We start from the raw sequence: 20,382 nt of genomic DNA on the forward strand, positions 1-20,382 counted from the left end.
CTAATAATTGCAAAACAACTCAAAAGAATTTAAAACAGATTTTTCATTTCAAATCGTCGCCATCGTGCTAACTTGTCGTACGTGCATTTTGGGCAAAATTGAGTTAAGAACGCCATTTTGTGCAGCTCACAATGCCTCACCTTTTGACCTTCACAGATCCCCAAAATTCGATTTCAATCCTGAGATATTCAACAAAAAACGAAAAAACTCCGTGCATTTTTGTCACTTTACATATGAAAGTAGTTTCAATCTTGTCGTGCTATCTTGTCACTCCATGAAAATTTTAGTTAAGTGCGACAAAAGGCCAAAGGGATTTGAGGCCAGGAAAGTCAGTATGCGTTTGTCACACGTACAAGCTAGACTACCGTAAACATTTGTAATTATAACTCGGGACTCCAGCAACCAACTTCAACCAAACTTTGGGACAATGCACAGAATGGTGAGCCAAACAAAACGTGTTTGTTATTGTTTACATTGCGTGCTCTCGTTTTTGAATATTCAAGATCAAACATTAAAACGCGTTTTTCTCGGAACGTCAAAATGGCGGGTGCGACAAGATAGCACGACGACGTCGAAATGTTGAAATTATAGCTTGCAATTTATATTTTTACATGTTTTAAAAATGTCTGCCAGTCTGTTTGTCTGTGCACATCCAAAGGAATAGAGTTATCTAAGCCCGATCTCACGCACACTAGCACGCCATTTGTTTTGCTGGAGGGTACAAAATTTAACCTCAATCTTTTTCGTGTACGTACACGCAATACATGCGCACGTAGATAACTCTATGGGTTGAAAGTGAAACTTTTGAAACATTTTCGCTAGACCCCGATAGAGGGCTACTTCAGAGCAAAACGGATGATTCTTTTTCAAATTCATAGTTAAAATATCTCAAAATTATGATTGATTATGATTGATTGACGAAGTGGCCTACTGATCATCACCAAAAACAGCAGTGCTGAAAAGTTCAACTTTTCAGCATTTGTATCGTAAAGTAATACTTTTCGACACTGTTTTGATTTAACTGGAAGAGCCTATTCAAAAGTGTTCTTGGAATTGCAAAAAAAATCTACGTTGAACGATTCAGTGAACAACAGTTGAAAAGAACTCAAACTCGCAACTTATTTACTAGGAAATCATTTTCGGATCAAATAAAAACAGTTTTCAGCTTGTAATTAATTTGAGTTTTATTCTATTTTGCATTATAATATACTTTTCATACGCTTTTTCCGTTTGTATCCATCTTTTTCTCACATAGTTTTTGTTTTTCTTTTTTATTATAAGTTGTATATTTTGCGAAAATCACATTTCTTTGCTGTTTATTTTTATCAATATTTTACACATTACTGTCTCCACACACGCATACCGTTTACCTTTCACGTTTTACCTTAGCAGTAACATTTTACAAAAATTGAGTTTAAGCCGATTGCACACGAGTGTCTTGTCCCTCCTCCTTCTTATCTTTCTTAGCCACGAAACCATCCTTTCACGAACAAAACTTTTTTTTCTTTTTTAAATTGAAAGTCTCATTTTTTTTGTTTGTTTAGATTGAGTTAGGTTTGGCGGCGCAAGTTGGCCGCAAGTAACATGGAGTGAATTTAATTCTATTCAATGCTGCTGCTGCTGCTGCACGCGGATACTCTCGTAACTGATAACAATCAGAGTTTTTTTTTAGATTTTTACTTAAATTTGTTGCACTTGGTGCACATAATCATTGTAGATAAGGTTTAGTTAGTTTTAGTCGCGATTAGTTCGCGCATCGTTTTCCAAAGTCGGTTTTGCATTTAAACATTGGTTAGTTGGTGATAGAAGCATTACTAACAAATAAAACTTGCTATTTTATTTAACATTTAAACGTAATAAAATACACGAGTGCGGTAAAACTGTTTACAGCTCCTAACTAAAGTATAATCATTAACTAAAAACAAGCCAATTTGAACTAAAAATAAATATTCTTGCCAAGCGAATCACACTAAACAGAACACTTAAAAGGTAATGGAAACTTTCAACTAAAAATTAAACTATTCTTGCGCTATTTACAGAAAACATATGTTAGTTTAAAAGTCTGCCTACAAAGCAATATTTACAAACGTCCATGAGAATAATAAAATGAGTGTCTTGCCCCTTGCAAATTGTATTGTCGATTTCGCAAAAAAAGGAAACAATTGCGCGAAACTCAGCAAAAACAAAACAGCAACGTGTGTTTCCGGAACAAGGCACCGGTTCTCGTGTTTCTGTTGGTTGTTTTTTTCTTGAGCGCGTTGAGTGTTTGCGGTGATAGTTTGCTATTACTTCCTATTAAATTCAGTCAGTCTCGTTTCAGCCACGCTAAGCCAAACTAGAAAGAGCAAAACTAAGGCTAATGGACGTAACCGTTTCCGTAACGATTGTTGCACGTAGTAGTAACAAACCCGGAGCGCGAACTAAAACCGGACAGCTGCGCGAGCAAACAAAACCACTTCAACCTTTGAGGGCTAACCTCACTTCGCTTCGCTTTGTTCTGTATAAATCGTAACCTGAGCAAGTTTTGTTCCTACTTCCCACTTCCGGTAAGTCTTTCCTGTTTCCCATTGTTTTTGTTCCTAATAAAATCACTTTTCTCTCCTGAAACAACTCTTCTACTCCTTCCTTCCTGCTTCTCCCTTCTCCTACAATAAGGCATATTCCGACGTTCGTTTATCCGTTTCGTTTCCGTTCCCGTTCAGTCTGATTCCTTCCTCTCGTTTCTCCTCCCCCTGTTCAGATCTTGGCGACGTGCGACTGCACCTGCAGCAGGTTGCGCACGTTGTCGTTGTACTTGACCAGCACCACCTTGTTCGAGTGGATGTTGAGCTTCTCGCCGGCGCACAGCAGCTGCAGGCAGCTGGCCCGCGTCAGAAAGTCCTCCAGCTTGAGCTCCCGGATGAGCTCGCGGGAGGACACCACCGTGGTGGTGCCGTTGCTAGGCGGACTGATGGCGGTGGTGGTTCCGTTGGTTGTTGCGTTCGCGGGCGGGTTGGGACAGATCTGGAACGGATACGAGGTACGATTTATTTACACAGGTCGGAAAAAGACGCTCGCCATGGTCGAACAAGAACGAATCACAATATGAATGACGATAACAACAAAGCTGTTGTTGACATTTTCAAATGATAGCTGTCAGTGTTGCCAAAACTCACCTGCTTCATGACCGCCTCCTTCGATTTGAGCTTCAGAAAGTTGCACAAATCCGTCATCAGCACCCACTTGTCCCCGGCGGTGTCGTCCTTGAGCAGGTACAGCGGCGGCAGCGGACGATCCGCCTCCTCGTACTCGAACACAAACTCCCCGCCCAGCTCGCCATCCTCATCGCTCTCCTCCTCGCTCAGTCGCCCGTTGACCTGCTTGGTCTGCCCGTTGAGATACGGTGCTGCGGTCGGCGTCGCTCCGTTCAGATGGATGTCGTTGAGAACCACGGCGCAGTCCTTGTACTTGCGTTCGCCGTACTCGTCCGACTTGACCGAGGGCACCTCAAAGTTCATGATGTTTGAGTTGGAGTCGCAACGCTTCGCAGCGGATTGGGACGACGGAGGAGGGGGTGGTGGCGGTGGAGGACAGTGGTCCGAGGTCGACTGGCCGGAACTGCTCAGCGAAGAGCGCTCCGTGGTGGTCGAGTTGTTGTGCGATTCGTCGTGCGGGAAGTCCGGAATGTCGGCAAACAGATCGCAGCCGCTCTCTTCGAAATCTGGAGAAGACAAACTTGTTAGGATTTTAAGGTTCAACAATTAGAAACATCTCCACTTACCGTGCGCCTTCCACGATCCGTCCATCTTCCAGCCGGTCTTGGTGGAACTCAAGCTCTGGATGTCAATCAGGTGGTTCTCCAGAAACAATGCCATCTCGTTGTTCTCTGCCAGCTGGATCGGCGTCTGACCGGCGTAAGTCGCCAGCATCGGGTCCGCTCCGAACGCAAGCAGCAGTCGAACGACCTCGATGAACGAGTTCTCGACGGCTTCGTGCAGTGGACGAATGCCCGACGGCGCCGTTTCCGAGTGGCTTGCACCGTACTGAAGCAGGTAGTTACAGATATCGAGGTGACCCTTGGCACAAGCCTCATGCAGCGGAGTGTACCCGGCGTTGTCCTTCAGATCCGGATCCATCTCCAGCCGCTCCAGACAGTACACGATCACATCCTGCAATTCAGAGTTTCTGATTAGTTGGTCAACCCCTCATCTTCCCCAACAACTCACCGTGTAACCTAACCTTGCGGCCTTGTGCATCACGCTCTCTCCAACGCCCTTGTTCAGCACCCAGCTTCGAATCTCCTTGTTGATGTGCGACTCGTCCTTCGTCTGCAGATTCTCAAACGCCGAAATGATCTTCTTCTTCGGAACCACCGGCGTGCTGTGCTCTCCATTGTTCACCGGCACCGGTTTCTTCTTCTTCCGGATGTAGTCGAAGCCAGAACTCCCCTTACGGCGGCTTTTGTGGGTCTTCTTCTTCCCGATGCCACGAAAGGACACCGGCGTGGCCAGATCACGCTCAGAAACAACCGAAGGCGTATCGCCTTCCTCGGTCACCCTCCCAGAATCCTTCAGCACACTGTCCTGCGTCTCATCGTCCAGATCTTCAATCTTCACCTTCACCGCCGACTGTCCACCACTGGTCGAAGCGACCGCTTTGTCCCTCTGCAGCTTCTTTTGCGCAAGAAACGACGCCACATGTTCCGTCTTGTTCAACATCTCATTGTACACCTCGTCGAACGTTACATTCTTCAGATCCTTCACACAGCCCAGCGGTGGCGCCGACTGCGGCCGCTCATCGTCCCCTCCAAACACTTCCCGTATGATCTCCTTGCTCTGCATGACCTTCTGTTCCGTTCTCGTTCGCGACTTGAAGATCGCCGTATCAAACAGCGACTTCTTCTTCCGGTTGAACAGTGCCTCACTCTCCGCTCCCGGCGTCGGCAACAGTTCAAACTCCGACTTTACCTTCACCGCGTCTTTATCATCTCCCTTCTTGCCCTTCTTGCCTTTCGCCATCAACTTCCGCTGTCTCAACATCCGCTCATGCAGCAGCTCAATAATCGACGAAAACTTCATGTTCCCTTCGATCTTTCTCTCCTCAACCTGCTGCTCCTTGTTCTTCGCGCCATGCTTTGCCGCAGCCTTCGTCTTGACCTTCTTGCCCACCCGCTCGGCGTCCTTCTGGTTGATCTTCTTCACAATCTCCGAGAACGTCTCCGACTCATCCCCACTGTGGTGCGAGTCCAAATCCGGCAGCGAAGCCGAAATCCTGTGCACGTACTGTCGACCACCGATCGTGATCAGCTGCGGTGGAACCTTCAGCGAACGCTTGAACTCGTACAGCTCCTTCTCCCACCCCGGATAAAAGTTCTCGCTCGTGTTCTCCGTAGCACAATCCTTGGAAGTCTTCTTCGGTTGACGACCCCGCTTCTTCGGTGGTTCACTCTTAACACCCTTCTTGTCCAGCCCCTTCCCCTTCCCATCCTGGCTGGTTCCCCGTTTCGTAGCCGACGACGGTGCCGATGATTCCGATGCTTTCTGCTTCCGCGTCCTCAACCGATGGCCAGCTTCGCTCTCTTCCGAGCTGTCCGAAGCCGAGGTTGTCTGCAGCTTAGACGTCTTCCTGATTCGCTTCTTCCCCGCCACCGACTTCCCATCGCTGTCACTGTCCAGAATTCTCTTCTTGCTAGCCTCCAGCTTCACGTTGACCATCCCCTTCTTCCCCTTCTGCGGGGTCACGCTGTCGTGCCGCTTGCGATCCTTCACAAAATTCCCCACAATCTTATCGTTCCGAAGCACCTTACTGTTCGACTTTTGCTTCTCCAGCACCAGCTTACTCCTGGACCGGGTCATCGTTTCAGCCTCATCCGACGATTCCTCACTCTCCGAAGATTCTTCCACCACCTTCGATCGCGAAGTCGTCCTCGGCTTCGCAAACTTTTTCGGCCCTCGCTTCTTCGGCTTCACCTCGCTCTTCTCCGACTCACTCGACCCGCTCGACTGCGGTTCCGCTTTGCAGTTTTTTGCCTGCGTCCCCGCCGATTCGTTCGTCTTGACGTCGTTCGACTCGCTGTCCGACGCGGTTCGTCCCTGTTTCACACTCTCGGACTTCACCTCAAGCCGCTTGTCCTTCTTGCCGCCGGGCGACTGCGTCTTCGGATCTTCCTCGTCCGTGCTCATGTCGGTTCCGTTTTCCTGCTTGATCTGCTGCGTCTGGCAGCGGTTCAACTTTTTTGACTGCGCTTCCGGTTCCGACTCCGACGACGTTTGGTCCAGCTTCTTGCGCTTGCGCAGATCGCGAGCCTGATCCTCCTCCTCCTCTTCGTCCTCACCGTCGGTGTTGACGTCTGAACTTTTAAGCGGCACGCTCTGCCGATTTCTCAGCTTCCTCGCTCTCATCTTGGCACGCTGAACCACTCGTCGATTGTCGGACTCGCTCTCCGAGCTGCTGGATCGTCCCAGCTTTGCCTCGTGCCGCTGCTCTTGCTCCAGCCGCTGCTTCTCCCGCATGTTGCGAGCAATTTTCTCCGTCAGTTTCTCCATGGTCGAGTTCCGGATGGCGAGCAGCTGATCCTCCGTGCCGGACTGCTGCTGCTGCTTCAGCACAACCAGCGGTTTGTCTTCATCGCTGGAGCTGGCAAAGTCACCGATTTCCTGTGCCGCTGACCTTAGCACTTCCTGTGGGACTTCGGACAGGGTGCTGTTGGCCGTTCCCGGGAGGTCAGCACGAAACCCATCGTTCAGGGCTGCGGCGTCGTTGTCTCGTTTAGCGCCGATGCCTCGTTTCCGTCGACCTCGCTTCTTGCCGGTCTGCAGCTGTTCGACAAACTCGTTGCAGGCACTGCCCCAATCGAGGATGTCCAGTGCCGAGGCACCTTCAATGTCCGCCGGTGGTTCAATCGGTTCCTTCGGGATTTCCACTGGTTCCTGCTTGACCGGAGAAGGTGGCTTCGGAGCCTGCTCCTGCGGCTGTTCCAGAGGCGCGTCAAAGGCCGGAATAGGAGTGTACGCTTTCATGGCGCCTTTGGAACGAAAATGCGACGGTGGAAATGCGTTCAGGTCCATCGGCTTGTTGTCCTCTTCGGACATTTCCGAGCTGGTTTGCTTGCGCAGCTGGTTGTTCCGCTGTTCCTTCAGTTCCAGACTGTTGCGCAGCTTGGAGATTACGGATTGATCGGCGCCACGATGCTGCGGAGACGGACCCGAAGGACTAAGCGATTCCTGGCTGGAGTGGTGATACGGCGGAGTCGGTCTCTGATCCGGGCTCACTTTGGGTGCGTCACTGATCAACCTTGGGATGTTCTCGTACGATCGTGCCTGGTGGTTCTCCACGATGTTCGTGGGTCGTACCAGCTGCTGAACAACTTCCGGTCGCTTGTACTGCATCGGCGGTTGTTGCTGTTGCTGCTGCTGCGGTGGCAGATGTCCACCGTACTGGATATGAGACTGCATCTGCAGCACCGAGGTCTGATTGACGACGTCTGGTCGGTCGGCCGGGCGAGGCGAAGGCTTTTCTACGGATGTTGGTGGCGGCCCTGCTCCGTAGTACTTCGGATCACCGTGACGAAAGGGCTGCCCGCGTTCTTCCAGGTGGCTGTAGGAGGGGCGCGGGTGTTCCTCGATCGGTCTGCTTGCCGCAGCAGCGTGATAGCTGGTAATGACCGAAGGATGGGTGTCGATCGGGTGAGACCCGACCCGCTGGACGTTCGGCTGGAGAACGGAAGGATGAGTTTGTGCGGTGTTGAGGACACCCCGCGTTATCGATGGCATTTCCGGACGCTTTTCTGCCGAGTAGTACGTTCCGGCGGGTTGAGGACTTGCGGGTTCGTGCTTGATTGGGACTGGGTAGTAATCCCGTGGAGCGGCCGGACCGGGGTATTGTGGATGTCGGTAGTTGCTCTCGTAGGGACGATGAAGCGAAGGTTCCTCGACTCGAGCAACCTTCGTTGGTGATGTCTTGGGCACGGTCTCTGCGGGTCGCTTCTTAGCTGGGGCAAGCGTTGACGGGAGTCGAGTGGAGAACTTGCCCGCTTGCAGATCGGCGATCACCTCAGCAGACGGTGAAGCCTGCTTCTTGAGCATGCTCTCGACGAATTTGCGATCTTCGATGCGAGGATCGTCCATGTGGGATTTTTGAGCTGGGGGTTGTTGCTTTGAGCTACGAGCCGTTTCGTGTGGCGGGTAGTAAACACTCCGGCTGGATACCGAAGGGGCTTGCTTGGCTCCGCTTGGGTAGTACGGCTCCGACTTGGGTGGTGCTGGTCCCAGTTGGTATGGATGTTGTGGGATCGGTGCACCGGGGGGTAGCCTCTGTGGGTAGGGACCCGGACCGGGGTAAGCACCCGGTGGGATTCCGTACGGAACCGGGTGTTCACGACCTTGTGGAGCGTACCGACTATCGTGAGGATACCGCGCATCAACCGATCCTCCAACGGCTCGGTAATTGGCCGACATGTACGCGTCAGTTTTCTTGTCATAACCGGGTGGTATCGCCGGATTGATGACCGGCATCTGGCGATGATCGGGTGGTGGTGGACCCGAAGGGGCCTTCGCCGAGTGCGGGTGGGGATGATGCGGCGGTGGAATCGGCTGTGGCTCACGCGGAACATGATATGACTGTGATGGTCCTGGTTGCGCCTGTTGTGGCGCTGGTGGAGCCCTCTCGGGAATGTGCTTCTTAAAGTTGGGGTTAAAGTTGACCTTCGGTACAACTTCGCGACTTCGACTGCTGTGACCGTAGTCATCGCTAGCGGTGGAATCGGCTTTGGTTTTGACCGTCTTGACCGACAGATCCAGCGGAGATTCTCGCTTCGTTGTGCTCGTGGCCGGTGCGATCGTCGTTGATGAGGCAGGTGCTGTCGGTACGGAGTTGGCGGTTGCGATCACCTTGACGGGGATGTTTTTGCTCATTGGAGGCTGGATGACCGGAGCTTGACGTTCGTCTCGCATCGAAGGTCGCTCGGGGCCGTAACCTGAGGGACCAGGTTGGGGCGCCTGAGGTGGTTGACCATGGTGAGGTGCCTGTTGGTAGTGCCAGTTTGGATCTCTCGGCGGTTGAGGGTAGGGTTTTGGTTGCGGTGGTGTCTGGTATTGAGAAACGGGTGGGTAATGCTCAGCTGGGCGAGATTCTGGATAGACTGCCCGCGGAGGACCTGCTCGCTCGTCACGACTACTACTACTGCTACTGCTGCTGCTGTAGGCGTTGCTTATCACAGACGGTTGTTGATGGTGCTGCTGCTGTTGCTTATCCGGTGGACGATCGTACGGAGAGTAGGAACTTTTCGCTGGTAGACTGTACTGCGAGGGTTCGCCTCCTGCGGCCGGTCCCGGTCCTGGTGGGTACGCCGGATGTTGAGGAGCCTTAGAGCTCGACGGATGCGAGTACGGTGGGTAGCCGAGATGTCTTGGCACCTCACTGGGATTGTATTTGTGACCCGGTGAAGGATCGCGACTTGAAGGCTTGGGGTACATCATGTGAGGTTGTTCAGCTTTTCTCACATCCGTTTCCGGTAAACTCCGCGGCGGATACTGCTGATACTGTTGGCTGTAGTGAGCGAGATTCTCCTGCGATGGTGGGTATCGTGCGTTAACCATCGGCGCTCTCGATCTACCGTACTCGTCACGGTACTGATCTTGATGCTTGTGATCCTGTTGAGGCTTGTACGCGTGATGACCTTGGGCACCCGGGGGGTGTCTCGCGTACTCCGGACCGGGTGGTCTTACGCTGGAGGTGCTACCTTGCTTCTCCTTCATCTGATGCGCCTGGTAGACCTCGGCAAACTTTTGCTCCATGTTGAAGTCCAGGCCCTTGTACCCGGGCTTGTACTGCTCCTTGTCGACTTCGATGCTGACGATCCGCTCGCCGTTTACGCTCGGATAGTACTGAGTATATTTGGTGACGGGTCCAGCTGCTGGCGGAACAGGTCCAGCACCGTACGGCGATGGCGACGAGGACGATGAAGGACTAGGCGATTTGTAGTGTTGACCGGGTGGCTGTTGGTACGCGTGCTGCTGCTGCTGCACTGGACTCGGCGAGTTCTTCTGCTGAGAAGGGTGGTAGTGGTTCGGACTCGCCGATTGAGGCGAAGAGTTGGCACTGCCACCGCCGTGTGGACTCGCCACTACTCGGCCCTGGCTTGGCCAACTCGAGGGTGGATGCATCTGACCGGGCGGTGGGGGCACCGGTTTGGACACCGGACTCGGGTTCCGACTGTGCATCGGAGTTGGCGAGGGTGTCGCTGAAGGACTTGGGGATTGTTTGTGGTGTTGGTGGTGCTGCTGTTGTTCCGGGTAATACTTTGAGGGAGGACCACCCCGGTAGTACGGATCGTACGGAGAGCGATCGCGGGGTGCGACCGGTGCTGGCGATCGCGATGAAGACGCCGGCGAGGGGGGCATCTCGTACGACTGTTTGAGCTTAAAGTCACGGTAGAGAATCTCCTGCGAGGAGGCCATCATCTGGGCTTCGCGTCGTTCAGCCGAAGGTGATCGCGACCTGTGGTACGATGAGTGGGGTTGCGGAGGATAGCTCTGCTGGTGCTGCGCTGGTGGTTGTCTTTCGTTCTGCTTCAATGTGATGATCGTGCCCTCCTGGCGGAGTTGCTTCTCTTTGTAGTCGAGTCGGAACTCGGCATCTTTCGACTTCGGAGGTTGGTGCTGCTGCGGCTGCTGCTGCTGGGGTGGTTCCGGATAGTACGTTTTGACGTTGTTCACGATGATTCCTCCGGGATGAGCCGCGACAGGGGTTTGTTGCTGCGTTGGAGGTTCTTTGCCTTTGCTGGGCGGGTATTGAGGATAACCTTGAAAGCTGTGCGGTCCTGGATGAGGTGGCTCACTGGTTAGTGGAGGAGGACCTTTCTGGTACTGCTGGGGTGGGTACCGGCTCCTGTCTGCTGCTCGGTAGTCGACAGCTGGATTCCAAGGTTTGGCAGGTTCGGGATGTGGCGTGGACGACGTGGAAGCCTTGTGAATGACGTGAGCTTTGGGTTCCTCCAGTTGCTGGGTTGCTGGTCCCGGTTCCTGTCGGTACGGCGGGTAAGGCTTTGGAACTTGAGGTTTCTCAATTCGGAAATTGCTCAAACTTGGTCCGGATGACGCCGACGGGGGTGACGGTCCTGACTTGACAACGCTGGGATGCGGATCCGACGGGTTCTTGAGTTGCAGATCACTTATGTAGTTGCGCTGTTTGCTGAGTTCGGCAAACGACGTCGGATGCATGTTGTACGGTGACTGCTCGCTGGACGACGGTTTGGAAGCCATTCCGAAGCTTTTGGAAAAGTCCGGATTGGCGATTTGGAGTTCGTGCGAACGGTGCGCACCGCTGGTTGAGACACTTGGTGCCGGTGAAATACTGCTGCTCGGTTGTGACGATTGTGGAGCTGATGGTGGGGCTGCTGCCTGGACAATCCGACTAAAGTCGGGCGTCTTCATCTGCAGCTGGCTCAGACTTCGACCTTGCTGTTGTGGACTGGGAGTTGTGGTAGACGCCGCCGTCGACGTTGTCGATGCCGTTGACGGGGCGGCGGAGAACATCGGTTTGCTAAAGTCGGGAAGCTCTGCGTAGTACATTGCCGCTTTAGGCCGTTTAGCTTCCGCCTGCGGGGGTTGAGCAGCGGGTTCAGTCTCCTTGGTTGGTGGGGTTGGCGGTTTGGGCGCTACCGCAGCCGTGGTCGCTTCCCGAAAGTCAAGCGAAGCACTACGACCGAACGTATCACTAGCACTTTCTTCACGCGGCGTGGCACTTTCGGCACTGTGATTGCTGTCGACCGAGTGTCGTAACCGCGATTCTTCTGTCCGATTTGGTTTCACCTCTTCACTACCGTTGTTCGCGGGGCTACCACCACTACTGTCACTACTGTTACTGCTTGTGCTGAACGATGAACCCGGTTCCACGGATTCCGGTCGCATTCCACTACTGCTACATGCCGGCGGAGTTGTCTTACTGTCCAGTGTACCGCCCTTGAAGCCTTCTTCCTTTGCCTTATCATCCTGCCGCAGTGGACCTCCACCGAGACTCAGCGAAGACGTGGTCGCCAGAGTGGCTTCCCCACCGTTGGCCGTCTTCGTACTGCTGACCCCACTCATGATCAGCCGGCTGTTCTCCAGCCGCTTGCTGCTGTCCTGCATCCCGTTCAGGAGCGAGAACTTGATCACTTTGTGCATCAGGCTGCCGCCTTCTACCTTAACCTCAATCTCGTCGGCGTCATTACCTTGGGTAACGTCCAGTATGCTAAGATCACTTATACCGTTTATCTTTAAACTATTATCACCAGTTACGGGGTCCTTGATGCAATTACTGCTACTGCCAACGTAGCTGTTGTTACTACTCGTGGGAGTATCGTTCGCCGTCGTTGGCTTTGGCACAGCAGCTTCCGCCGGCACTTCGCTGCTGCTTGGTTCCGGCAGCTTCGGTTCAACCGGTCCATCACTGCTGCTCACGCCGGTGTTACTGTTGTCTTGATGATCGGACGTCGAAGACGTCGACGGTTCCGGGGGCGGTCCAACCGCGCTCGACTCACATGGTTTGTCGTCCGCCAGCGGATCTACCGCTGGTGGTTCTGCCGGTTTGTCGGCTGATTCGCCGGATGTCGACTCGACCGGGCTCGACTCGTTTTGGGCGGAAGCTTCTGCGGGCTGCTGCGGGGTTTGGGGTTGCGGGTCGACGACACCCGTAGTTGACGGCGTTTCCGGTGCCGACGGTGGCGGAGGTTCCGGCTGACCGGGCTGTTCAATCGCCAGCGGATCCGTCGCCGGTTGTGACTGATCTTGCGGGGAAGCTACGTCCTGCGTCGGTTCCATGGTTCATTTGGTTTGTTCTGTGAACGGGGACGGAGAAAAATTGACACCCATTAGTCATGATAATATCATTATTTCGGAAATGAGTAAAGGATATTTTGCCACATCCCTTACTAATTATAAGAATTAGTCACACGTGCATGCCCGACTTCTCTAAACATTTTTGATTGAAACTCGAGAATCCGGCAACAAACTTCGATCAAATTTTGGGACAATGCACAGAATGGTAAGTCAAACAAAACGTGTTTGTTATTGTTTACATTGCGTGCTCCATTCAAGGTCAAACATTAAAACACGATTTTCCCGGAACGTCAAAAAGCGACTTGCGTCAAGATAGCACGATCACGTCGCATTGTTTTTGTTGAACTGTTTACTATAACTACTATCGGCTGGTGTTATCACCAGCAAAGTCAACGAAGAGCACGCATAGTTCAATATAGTGCTGATAACCGTGCGGAGACCAGGCTGAACCTGTACGCAGCGAAAAGAGAAAGTTTCCCAGCAATTGCACTCGGGTACCTGAAGTGAGGTTAGGTTGAGTTTTTTTTCTTCTTCTTTCTTTTATGCAAGCGCTCAAAGTTACTTCATTCAAGCTGGGTCGTAGTTGTGTATAGTTGTTGGATTCGCAGCAGTTCATGTAGAAGAGGAAAAGCAATTAGCATTACGGCCCCCACCTTTTTTTTGCTCTCACTTGGCTCTGAGTAGAAGAGTTGATTCAAAAACAGTCTAGCTGGTGGTAGCGCAAAGTTCAGCCCCTGTACACTTAAAATTTATGCGCACACGTAATAAATGTCGCAAGTCCCCCAAGGGGAAAAGCGGAGCGAGAGTTTCAAGTGCGAAGAAGTAGTTACCTGGAAGATGTTATTTTTGCAACTTTAATTTGACTAGGTTTCAATAAATTGAAAATTAAAAAAAAAAAACTTCATCAGAATACACAAAACAAAAAACGGGCAGCCCGGCCTGGCTTCAATGGCGCCGTAAACACTCTTTGTGCGATAATAATGCAAGTTCAATCAACCGTGGCTGGCAATTCATTGACGAGAGAGGAAGTCACGCAAAGCTAAGCAATGCGGCAGCGCGCGGGGGTGTGTTATGTCAGCTGGTAAGGTTGTTTGATTTATAACACTGTTTACGAATTCGAACAGTCAAGGTATTTTATTAGTTTATGTTTTTTTTAGAAATATTTTTTTCATGATTTTTTAATATTTCATGTTACTAAATATTTTTATTCCTTCAAAAGAAATTGATCCAGATCGAAAAATTTAGTGAAAAATTGATTATCCGAAAATTTTGGAAGGTTTGTAGCTTTGATGTATTTAGAAGAGTTGTTGCCTATTGGAAGAAGCAACTTTTTGCATGGTTGAAAATTGGCGTGGTTCACGATTAGGGTGTTTTAGAACATCCAACTTTTTAGGAATATTGTTGGAATTTTCTTTCTCATCTAGAAAGTTGTCGGGGTTAACTGCTACTTCTAGCAACTTTGTCCAAGATACCAACATTTTATCTCGCAATCTACGTCTTCTGCGACTAATTTAATCCGTCGCATCAGAGCAAACCTTCAAACATATTTTTAAACCTTACAATTCAGGGTTAAGTTCTAGAGGAACGTGCTGTTCTAGACATTTTTAGAGCTCTATCAAACAGTTTCACTTTTGAAAAATTTATTTTATCCGAAGGCAATTTTTATTCAAAGTTTGATTTGAAATCAAACCCAGACTCGATTGTCCGAAGTTCGATTACAACTGACCTACAAAAACTGACAAAAATGACTGCGCAGCCTCAACTCGAGGGGAATCATGAAGTTTGGGGTCCTCAGAAACACGCGAATTTTTAATTTTTCAAAAATATATAGACAGGGCCGAATGATCGAGTGGTCGAGTGCCTAATAAACTACAAAATACAGTTTTTAATGTTTCATCGCCGCCATTTTGACTGCCCATTACTGCCGTTCTACGCATAATTGTCCCATGTCAGTTTTTGACGATTTTGACTTTATGCCATTTTTAAGTTTAGTCTGATGTGTACTTTAAGAAAAACACATAAAATCTGGTACTTTGTTCGGAAACTCATCAAAAACAACACCAAGTCTGTTTGTCCCATCGTTGAACTTCTACACATAATTGTCCCACCAAGTATTTTCTTACACGCAATCATTAGTTTTACTAAGCATTATGCCTTGTTTACCTGTTGTATAGCAAGAGGATCACAAATAAGGGTAATAAACTGCTAACTGGGGCGATTAGGGACACATAGGGCGAATAGGAACCCACGGGACAATTATGCGTAGAAACACAGAAATCGGTCGAAAAATTTCAATCGCGTTTTTCTCAGTTGCACTTTTTTGAACATGGGACAATTATGCGTAGAACGGCAGATTATGGATTTGAAAATCCTAAATCATTTTAGAGTAGTTAAGGGGTCATTCTTAATCTCGACAATCAAAAGAAAGACAAAAGATAATAATTTCGGTGATTCGATTATCTGAAGGTTTGATTAATCTGGGCCGGACTGAATAGCCATGTTTGATTTAAAAAAAAAAATCTGTTTTGAAAAGTATTGCCCATAAGTGCTCATTTCAGAAAATATTTTTCAAAGAGCTGGCTAACTTTTATACATATCCATGATAAATTCGTTTTAAAAACATTGTAGATTGGTAGTTTTACTCAAATGTAAAAAGAAACAGTTAAATTTAAATCCTGTCATAAAAACAGCACTCGATAGCAGATGTCGCAGAAACTAATAATCCGGACCTCAAAATGTCAAAAAAATGAATAAATCGAGATCTTTCCTGATCTTTTCGAAAAAAAAACATTTTAAATTTTAAAATCGAGATCTACATTTGTAGAGTGCATAATATTGGATTTTTGTTGCAAATCTATTTAAAATTAGTATATCATTTGTTTTTCGTAAAGATCAGCAAATTACAAAAAAAAAGTCATTTTCATTCATTTTTGATATTGAAAATCAGTTCCCAAACTACTGAGATATTTTTGAAAGTGACTGTAACTTGAAAACGGTGCTTTTTTTCAAAATAATCATTCATGTTTCAGAAAATGTGATTTTGCCGAGTCCTCAATGAATTCAACAGATTTTGTATCTGACTGCTATTCAAAATAAACAAATGTTTAATTATTGCGCGTATTCCCGAGAGGGACACGCGGCAAACCAGCCTCGAAACGACGCGCCGCACTTTCGGCAAATGCGCGCTGTCAAATCCCATACTGCGCGTTTTGTTTTTGTTGATTTTCTTCTTCGAATTGCATGGCATTGTTGCCGGGTATGTTTTTATTGAAAATCGCTGAGTCTGGCGGAGAAGAATACACCTAGTTGTCAGTGTCAGCCACTTGCGTACTGTCAGTGAGAGCCGCCTTCATTTTTTGTTACTGTTCTTATTTGGTTGGAGCAGTATTGTATTTGAAAGAAAATAAATTTAAAAAAGTTTTTCAATTTGTAAATGTATTTTTGGACTGAGACAATTCATTAAATGCAAAAGAAGCAAAAAATAGGTAATTAACGTTTATTTATTTTTTGCTATTTTTCTTAATTAAAATTCAGTTTAAAATATGTTTAGGTTGGTAGTAGTTAGTCAATGTGTTTAAATATTAGGTTTTACACCGTGACGTCATTTGACAGCTCGTGTGCACTGTTTACATGGTCTTCGTCGATTGTCGAAGAATTTCCCCGAACAAAATCGACGACCTAATCGAAGTCCATGTAAACAGTGCACTCCTTTCTAACCTCCAAATCGAGTCGGCGTAAATATTATCTAAATCGTTCGATAAAACCCGAGCTTTGGGGGAAGTGACGCAAATTCTCTGGGTGAAAATGGGAACAATGAGGGGAAAAACGGCGAGCTGGAGGTTGACACGGATAGAAAGGAAGCGGAACGTTTTCGTAAGCCACCGTGTTTCACGGTTCGTTCAATTTAACTTAAGCCACCGTTTTTCAATGATCGAAATGATCACGTCACAGCGAAATCACTTAAGAGCGAGTCCACGAACAGGGCATACCCCTTTGTATGGGAAGTCGTTTGGACCTCACCAATCTGCCTGAAATTTTCAGGGGTTGTTTGTACATATAAAACTAGCATCTGGCCAAAATATGAGCACTCTAGGTCAACGGGAAGTGGGGCAAATCGGGACACAAAGTTTGAAGGTTCAAAAACGTAAAAAATCTTAAAAAGGCTGTAACTTTGGCAAAAATCAATTCAATTTCATAATTCAAAATGCATCTGAAAGGGCTTAAAAAATGCAACAAAATGCAGGGAGAAGCACCCCAATTGGTTAAATCTAAAGAGAGTTTTTGGCATTTTAATGAAAAACTAGCATAATTTTCAAACTCAAATAAAAAAGTGTTCCATCCAGATATCAACTCGGTTCGACCTGCAGCTTGTAGGGGTCATCTGGGACTACCATCTGAGACTGAGAACGCTTTGGGTAAGGCAGTTTAAAATATTAAATAGACACTTTTACTTTTAGTGAATTTTTTGGTTGTAAATTTTTGCTCGGAGGACCCCTTAGATCCCATTTTCTGATGATAATTTTATCATATTCGTGTTCCTGAGACAATTTCACAATAGAAACATGCATAAAAATGTTTATTTTCATCCATTTTAACACTTTGAAAAAAGAAAGTTAAAAAAAATCTTCGATTCACATTTATTGAAATTCAAGTTCGTTTCCAAGGATACTAGATGACACCAGAAAAAAGCAGCATCTAATTTTTTTTTAACTTTCTTTTTTCAAAGGGTTAAAATGGATGAAAATAAACATTTTTATATTGTGAAATTGTCTCAGGAACACGAATATGATAAAATTATCATCAGAAAATGGGATCTAAGGGGTCCTCCGAGCAAAAATTTACAACCAAAAAATTCACTAAAAGTAAAAGTGTCTATTTAATATGTTAAACTGCCTTACCCAAAGCGTTCTCAGTCTCAGATGGTAGTCCCAGATGTCCCCTACAAGCTGCAGGTCGAACCGAGTTGATATCTGGATGGAACACTTTTTTATTTGAGTTTGAAAATTGTGCTATTTTTTCACTAAAATGCCAATAACTCCCTTTAGATTCAACCAATTGGGATGCTCTACCCTGCATTTTGTTGCATTTTATAAGCCCTTTCAGATGCATTTTGAATTTTTAAATTAAATTGAGTTTTATCAAAGTTACAGCCTTTTAACGATTTTTGACGTTTTTGAACCTTCAAACTTTGTGTCCCGATTTGCCCCACTTCCCGTTGACCTAGAGTGCTCATATTTTGGCCAGATGCTAGTTTTATATGTACAAACAACCCCTGAAAATTTCAGGCAGATTGGTGAGGTCGATGCGAGATGGGTATGCTTTGCTCGTGGACTCGCTCTTAACTTCCTCCACAGCTCGAGTTTTGTTTTTTGTCGGTTGCGGTTCCGGATTAGAAACAAAAGGATCGCCCTCGACAGGCAGGAAGCAGCAAAGAAAATACTAACCCCCCCCCCGCCTGTGGAGCCACGAAGGAACAAGGCAAGGCGGTACTCTACAGCTCGGCTGAGCTGTGGAGGATCTTCAACGAGTTTAGCATCCAGTTGAAACTCAACAAGACCCATTAGATCAAGTAACTTTCATGATTCCTGGTCCTAACCTGGTCTGAGCACGGAAGAGGACCTAATAAAAATATGTTATGAATGAAAAATAAAATTGGCAGAGAAAGTTACATCACATGAGTCATGCACGATCTTGAGCACTGTTTTGAAATGTGCTGCAAGAACATTTTAATTGACAAGAAAGGCAGATGACGACTGACTGGAAATTTATATGGGAAGAGAAATTATCTTGCACAAAAAAAAAAAAACAAAAACAAAAACAAGAAAATGAATAACAATAAGAAGTCCTCTTCACTTCTCCCTCTCAGTATCGAGAAATTAAATGTGAGAGTGTGTGCGTGCAACATGGAGTTAAACTTTTCAAAGTGCCATGGTAATCTTCACAGCAACTTCACAGAAAGTTTAACTCCATGTTGCACACACTCTCACATTTAATTTCTCGATACAATTAGGTTTTACGCCGACTCGGTTTTGAGGTTAGAAATTTGACAGCTTGGCTGCACTGTTTACATTTTTTGCACGTGTGTCTCAGTAAAAATGTGTGTGCGTGTGCGCTCGTGACGTCACGCTGTAAAACCTAATACTTGCTGCGTCTGACGAACAAAAACAAGGTTCCGATTTGACAGTTAACAGTCAGCCAAACAAAACGTGTTTGTTATTGTTTACATTGCGTGCTTTCGTTTTTGTTTATGCAAGGTCAAACATTAAAACGCGTTTTTCTCGGAACGTCAAAATGGCGGTTGCGAAAAGAGAGCACGACGACGTCGAATTGAAGAACCACGAAGGAATTTATTCATGAGTATGGTGCATTTGCACTATGAACGTGTGGTTACTATTACTTCGTGGTTCTCAAATTCATGAACAAGATTCACGATTTCAAGAATTGACTTTTTTTAGTGCAGGGCTTAAAAGTTTAATAAAATATTAAAGTAAACAAAATTAAACGTTCCTTAATGGTTCCGATGATTTAAAAAACGTAGCAATTCATTTGTTAAAGTAATGAATAATCAGAATTTTTTTAAATGTGTCGCTTCCGAAGTTTGGAAATTGCGCTGCAAACAGCATCAAATAGCCCAAATTCAACCAGTCTCAATTTTGCTTCCTATGAAAACATTTTGATTACCGCTTCACTTAATTTCGCCTGTGGCTCGCCATCAAACTTCAGGGGATGCAGATTTTTTGTTGTTTAACTCGATGTCTTCTACGTAGATGTTTGTCCATTTGTTTGAGCACCGATGCAACGAAAAATTGCATCAGAACTGCACAAACACTGCACCATAGAACGACGATAAAGACAGAGCACTGTTGGAGAATTTTTTTTTACGTCATACATTTGACAGTTGCGCACCTTTAGCATTTTTGACTGTGGTTCTGTTGATCGCATCAAGGTCCTTAAATGTATAAGGTAACTTTCAAAAAAGTACAAACAAAATCGCTCTATGAAACACCCCGTCGACGAGATCGGTTGCATCGCAACGGCCTGGTGGCCAGACGCATCAACATCACCGTGTGTCCCGCCGGCCTCCACCCAAGCCCGACCACACCGCAAATGCCGAAACCGAAACCCCGACCGACCGACGGAACGCCCTGGGAGAGAGTGCGGGCCACGAGCACCGGTGTGTGTGTGTGTGTGCGCGCGCGGTGCATCCAAGATCAATGACCTCTAATTTGAGGCAAAATAGAAGGATGCGGCAACGGCGGCGCAGAGTACACGATGCAACCGCCCCAGACCGTGGAGGAAAACGGGTTGTAGGAGGTCGACGGGGGGTGAAGCCCGCGGTTGTTGTTGAGTGAGAAGGAAAAGAGTGAAGGGGAAAAAAAACAGATGAAAAATGGATTTTTGAGAATCGCACGTTGGGGACGATAACTCGTAGCGAGTCTGCGGATTGGATATCGAGGATGCTTTGTTTGACAGATTGAACAAAGAGAAACTGAATTTCTGGAAGCGCTGCTTCAAGGACAACTGGTAGCTGTCAAACGTAGTTGCCATAATGGCGACTGCTATAAAACGTGTTCGCTCGCCGCTT

At 47.6% G+C, this 20,382-nt stretch overlaps 1 protein-coding gene across 2 annotated transcripts in view; it reads right to left on the reverse strand.

The window, feature by feature from the left end:
- Positions 1-1,166: 1,166 nt before the first annotated feature.
- Positions 1,167-20,382, reverse strand: part of LOC120425970 (serine/arginine repetitive matrix protein 2) — a 62,507-nt gene continuing 43,291 nt past the window's right edge. Inside the window, exons 3-6 of one of the 2 annotated variants that reach the window (XM_039590623.2) lie at positions 4,206-12,796; positions 3,761-4,148; positions 3,156-3,700; positions 1,167-3,003 (exon numbers count right to left, since the gene is read on the reverse strand). In XM_039590623.2, the coding sequence (XP_039446557.1) occupies positions 2,737-3,003; positions 3,156-3,700; positions 3,761-4,148; positions 4,206-12,779 (9,774 nt within the window). In that variant the 5' untranslated portion in view covers positions 12,780-12,796 and the 3' untranslated portion in view covers positions 1,167-2,736. Of the gene's footprint in view, positions 3,004-3,155; positions 3,701-3,760; positions 4,165-4,205; positions 12,797-20,382 lie in introns of those variants that run through there. The other variant, XM_052710755.1, reaches the window with a different exon arrangement.

The sequence above is a fragment of the Culex pipiens genome, chromosome 3 (genome assembly GCF_016801865.2).
Source record: "Culex pipiens pallens isolate TS chromosome 3, TS_CPP_V2, whole genome shotgun sequence".
Taxonomy (NCBI): domain Eukaryota; kingdom Metazoa; phylum Arthropoda; class Insecta; order Diptera; family Culicidae; genus Culex; species Culex pipiens.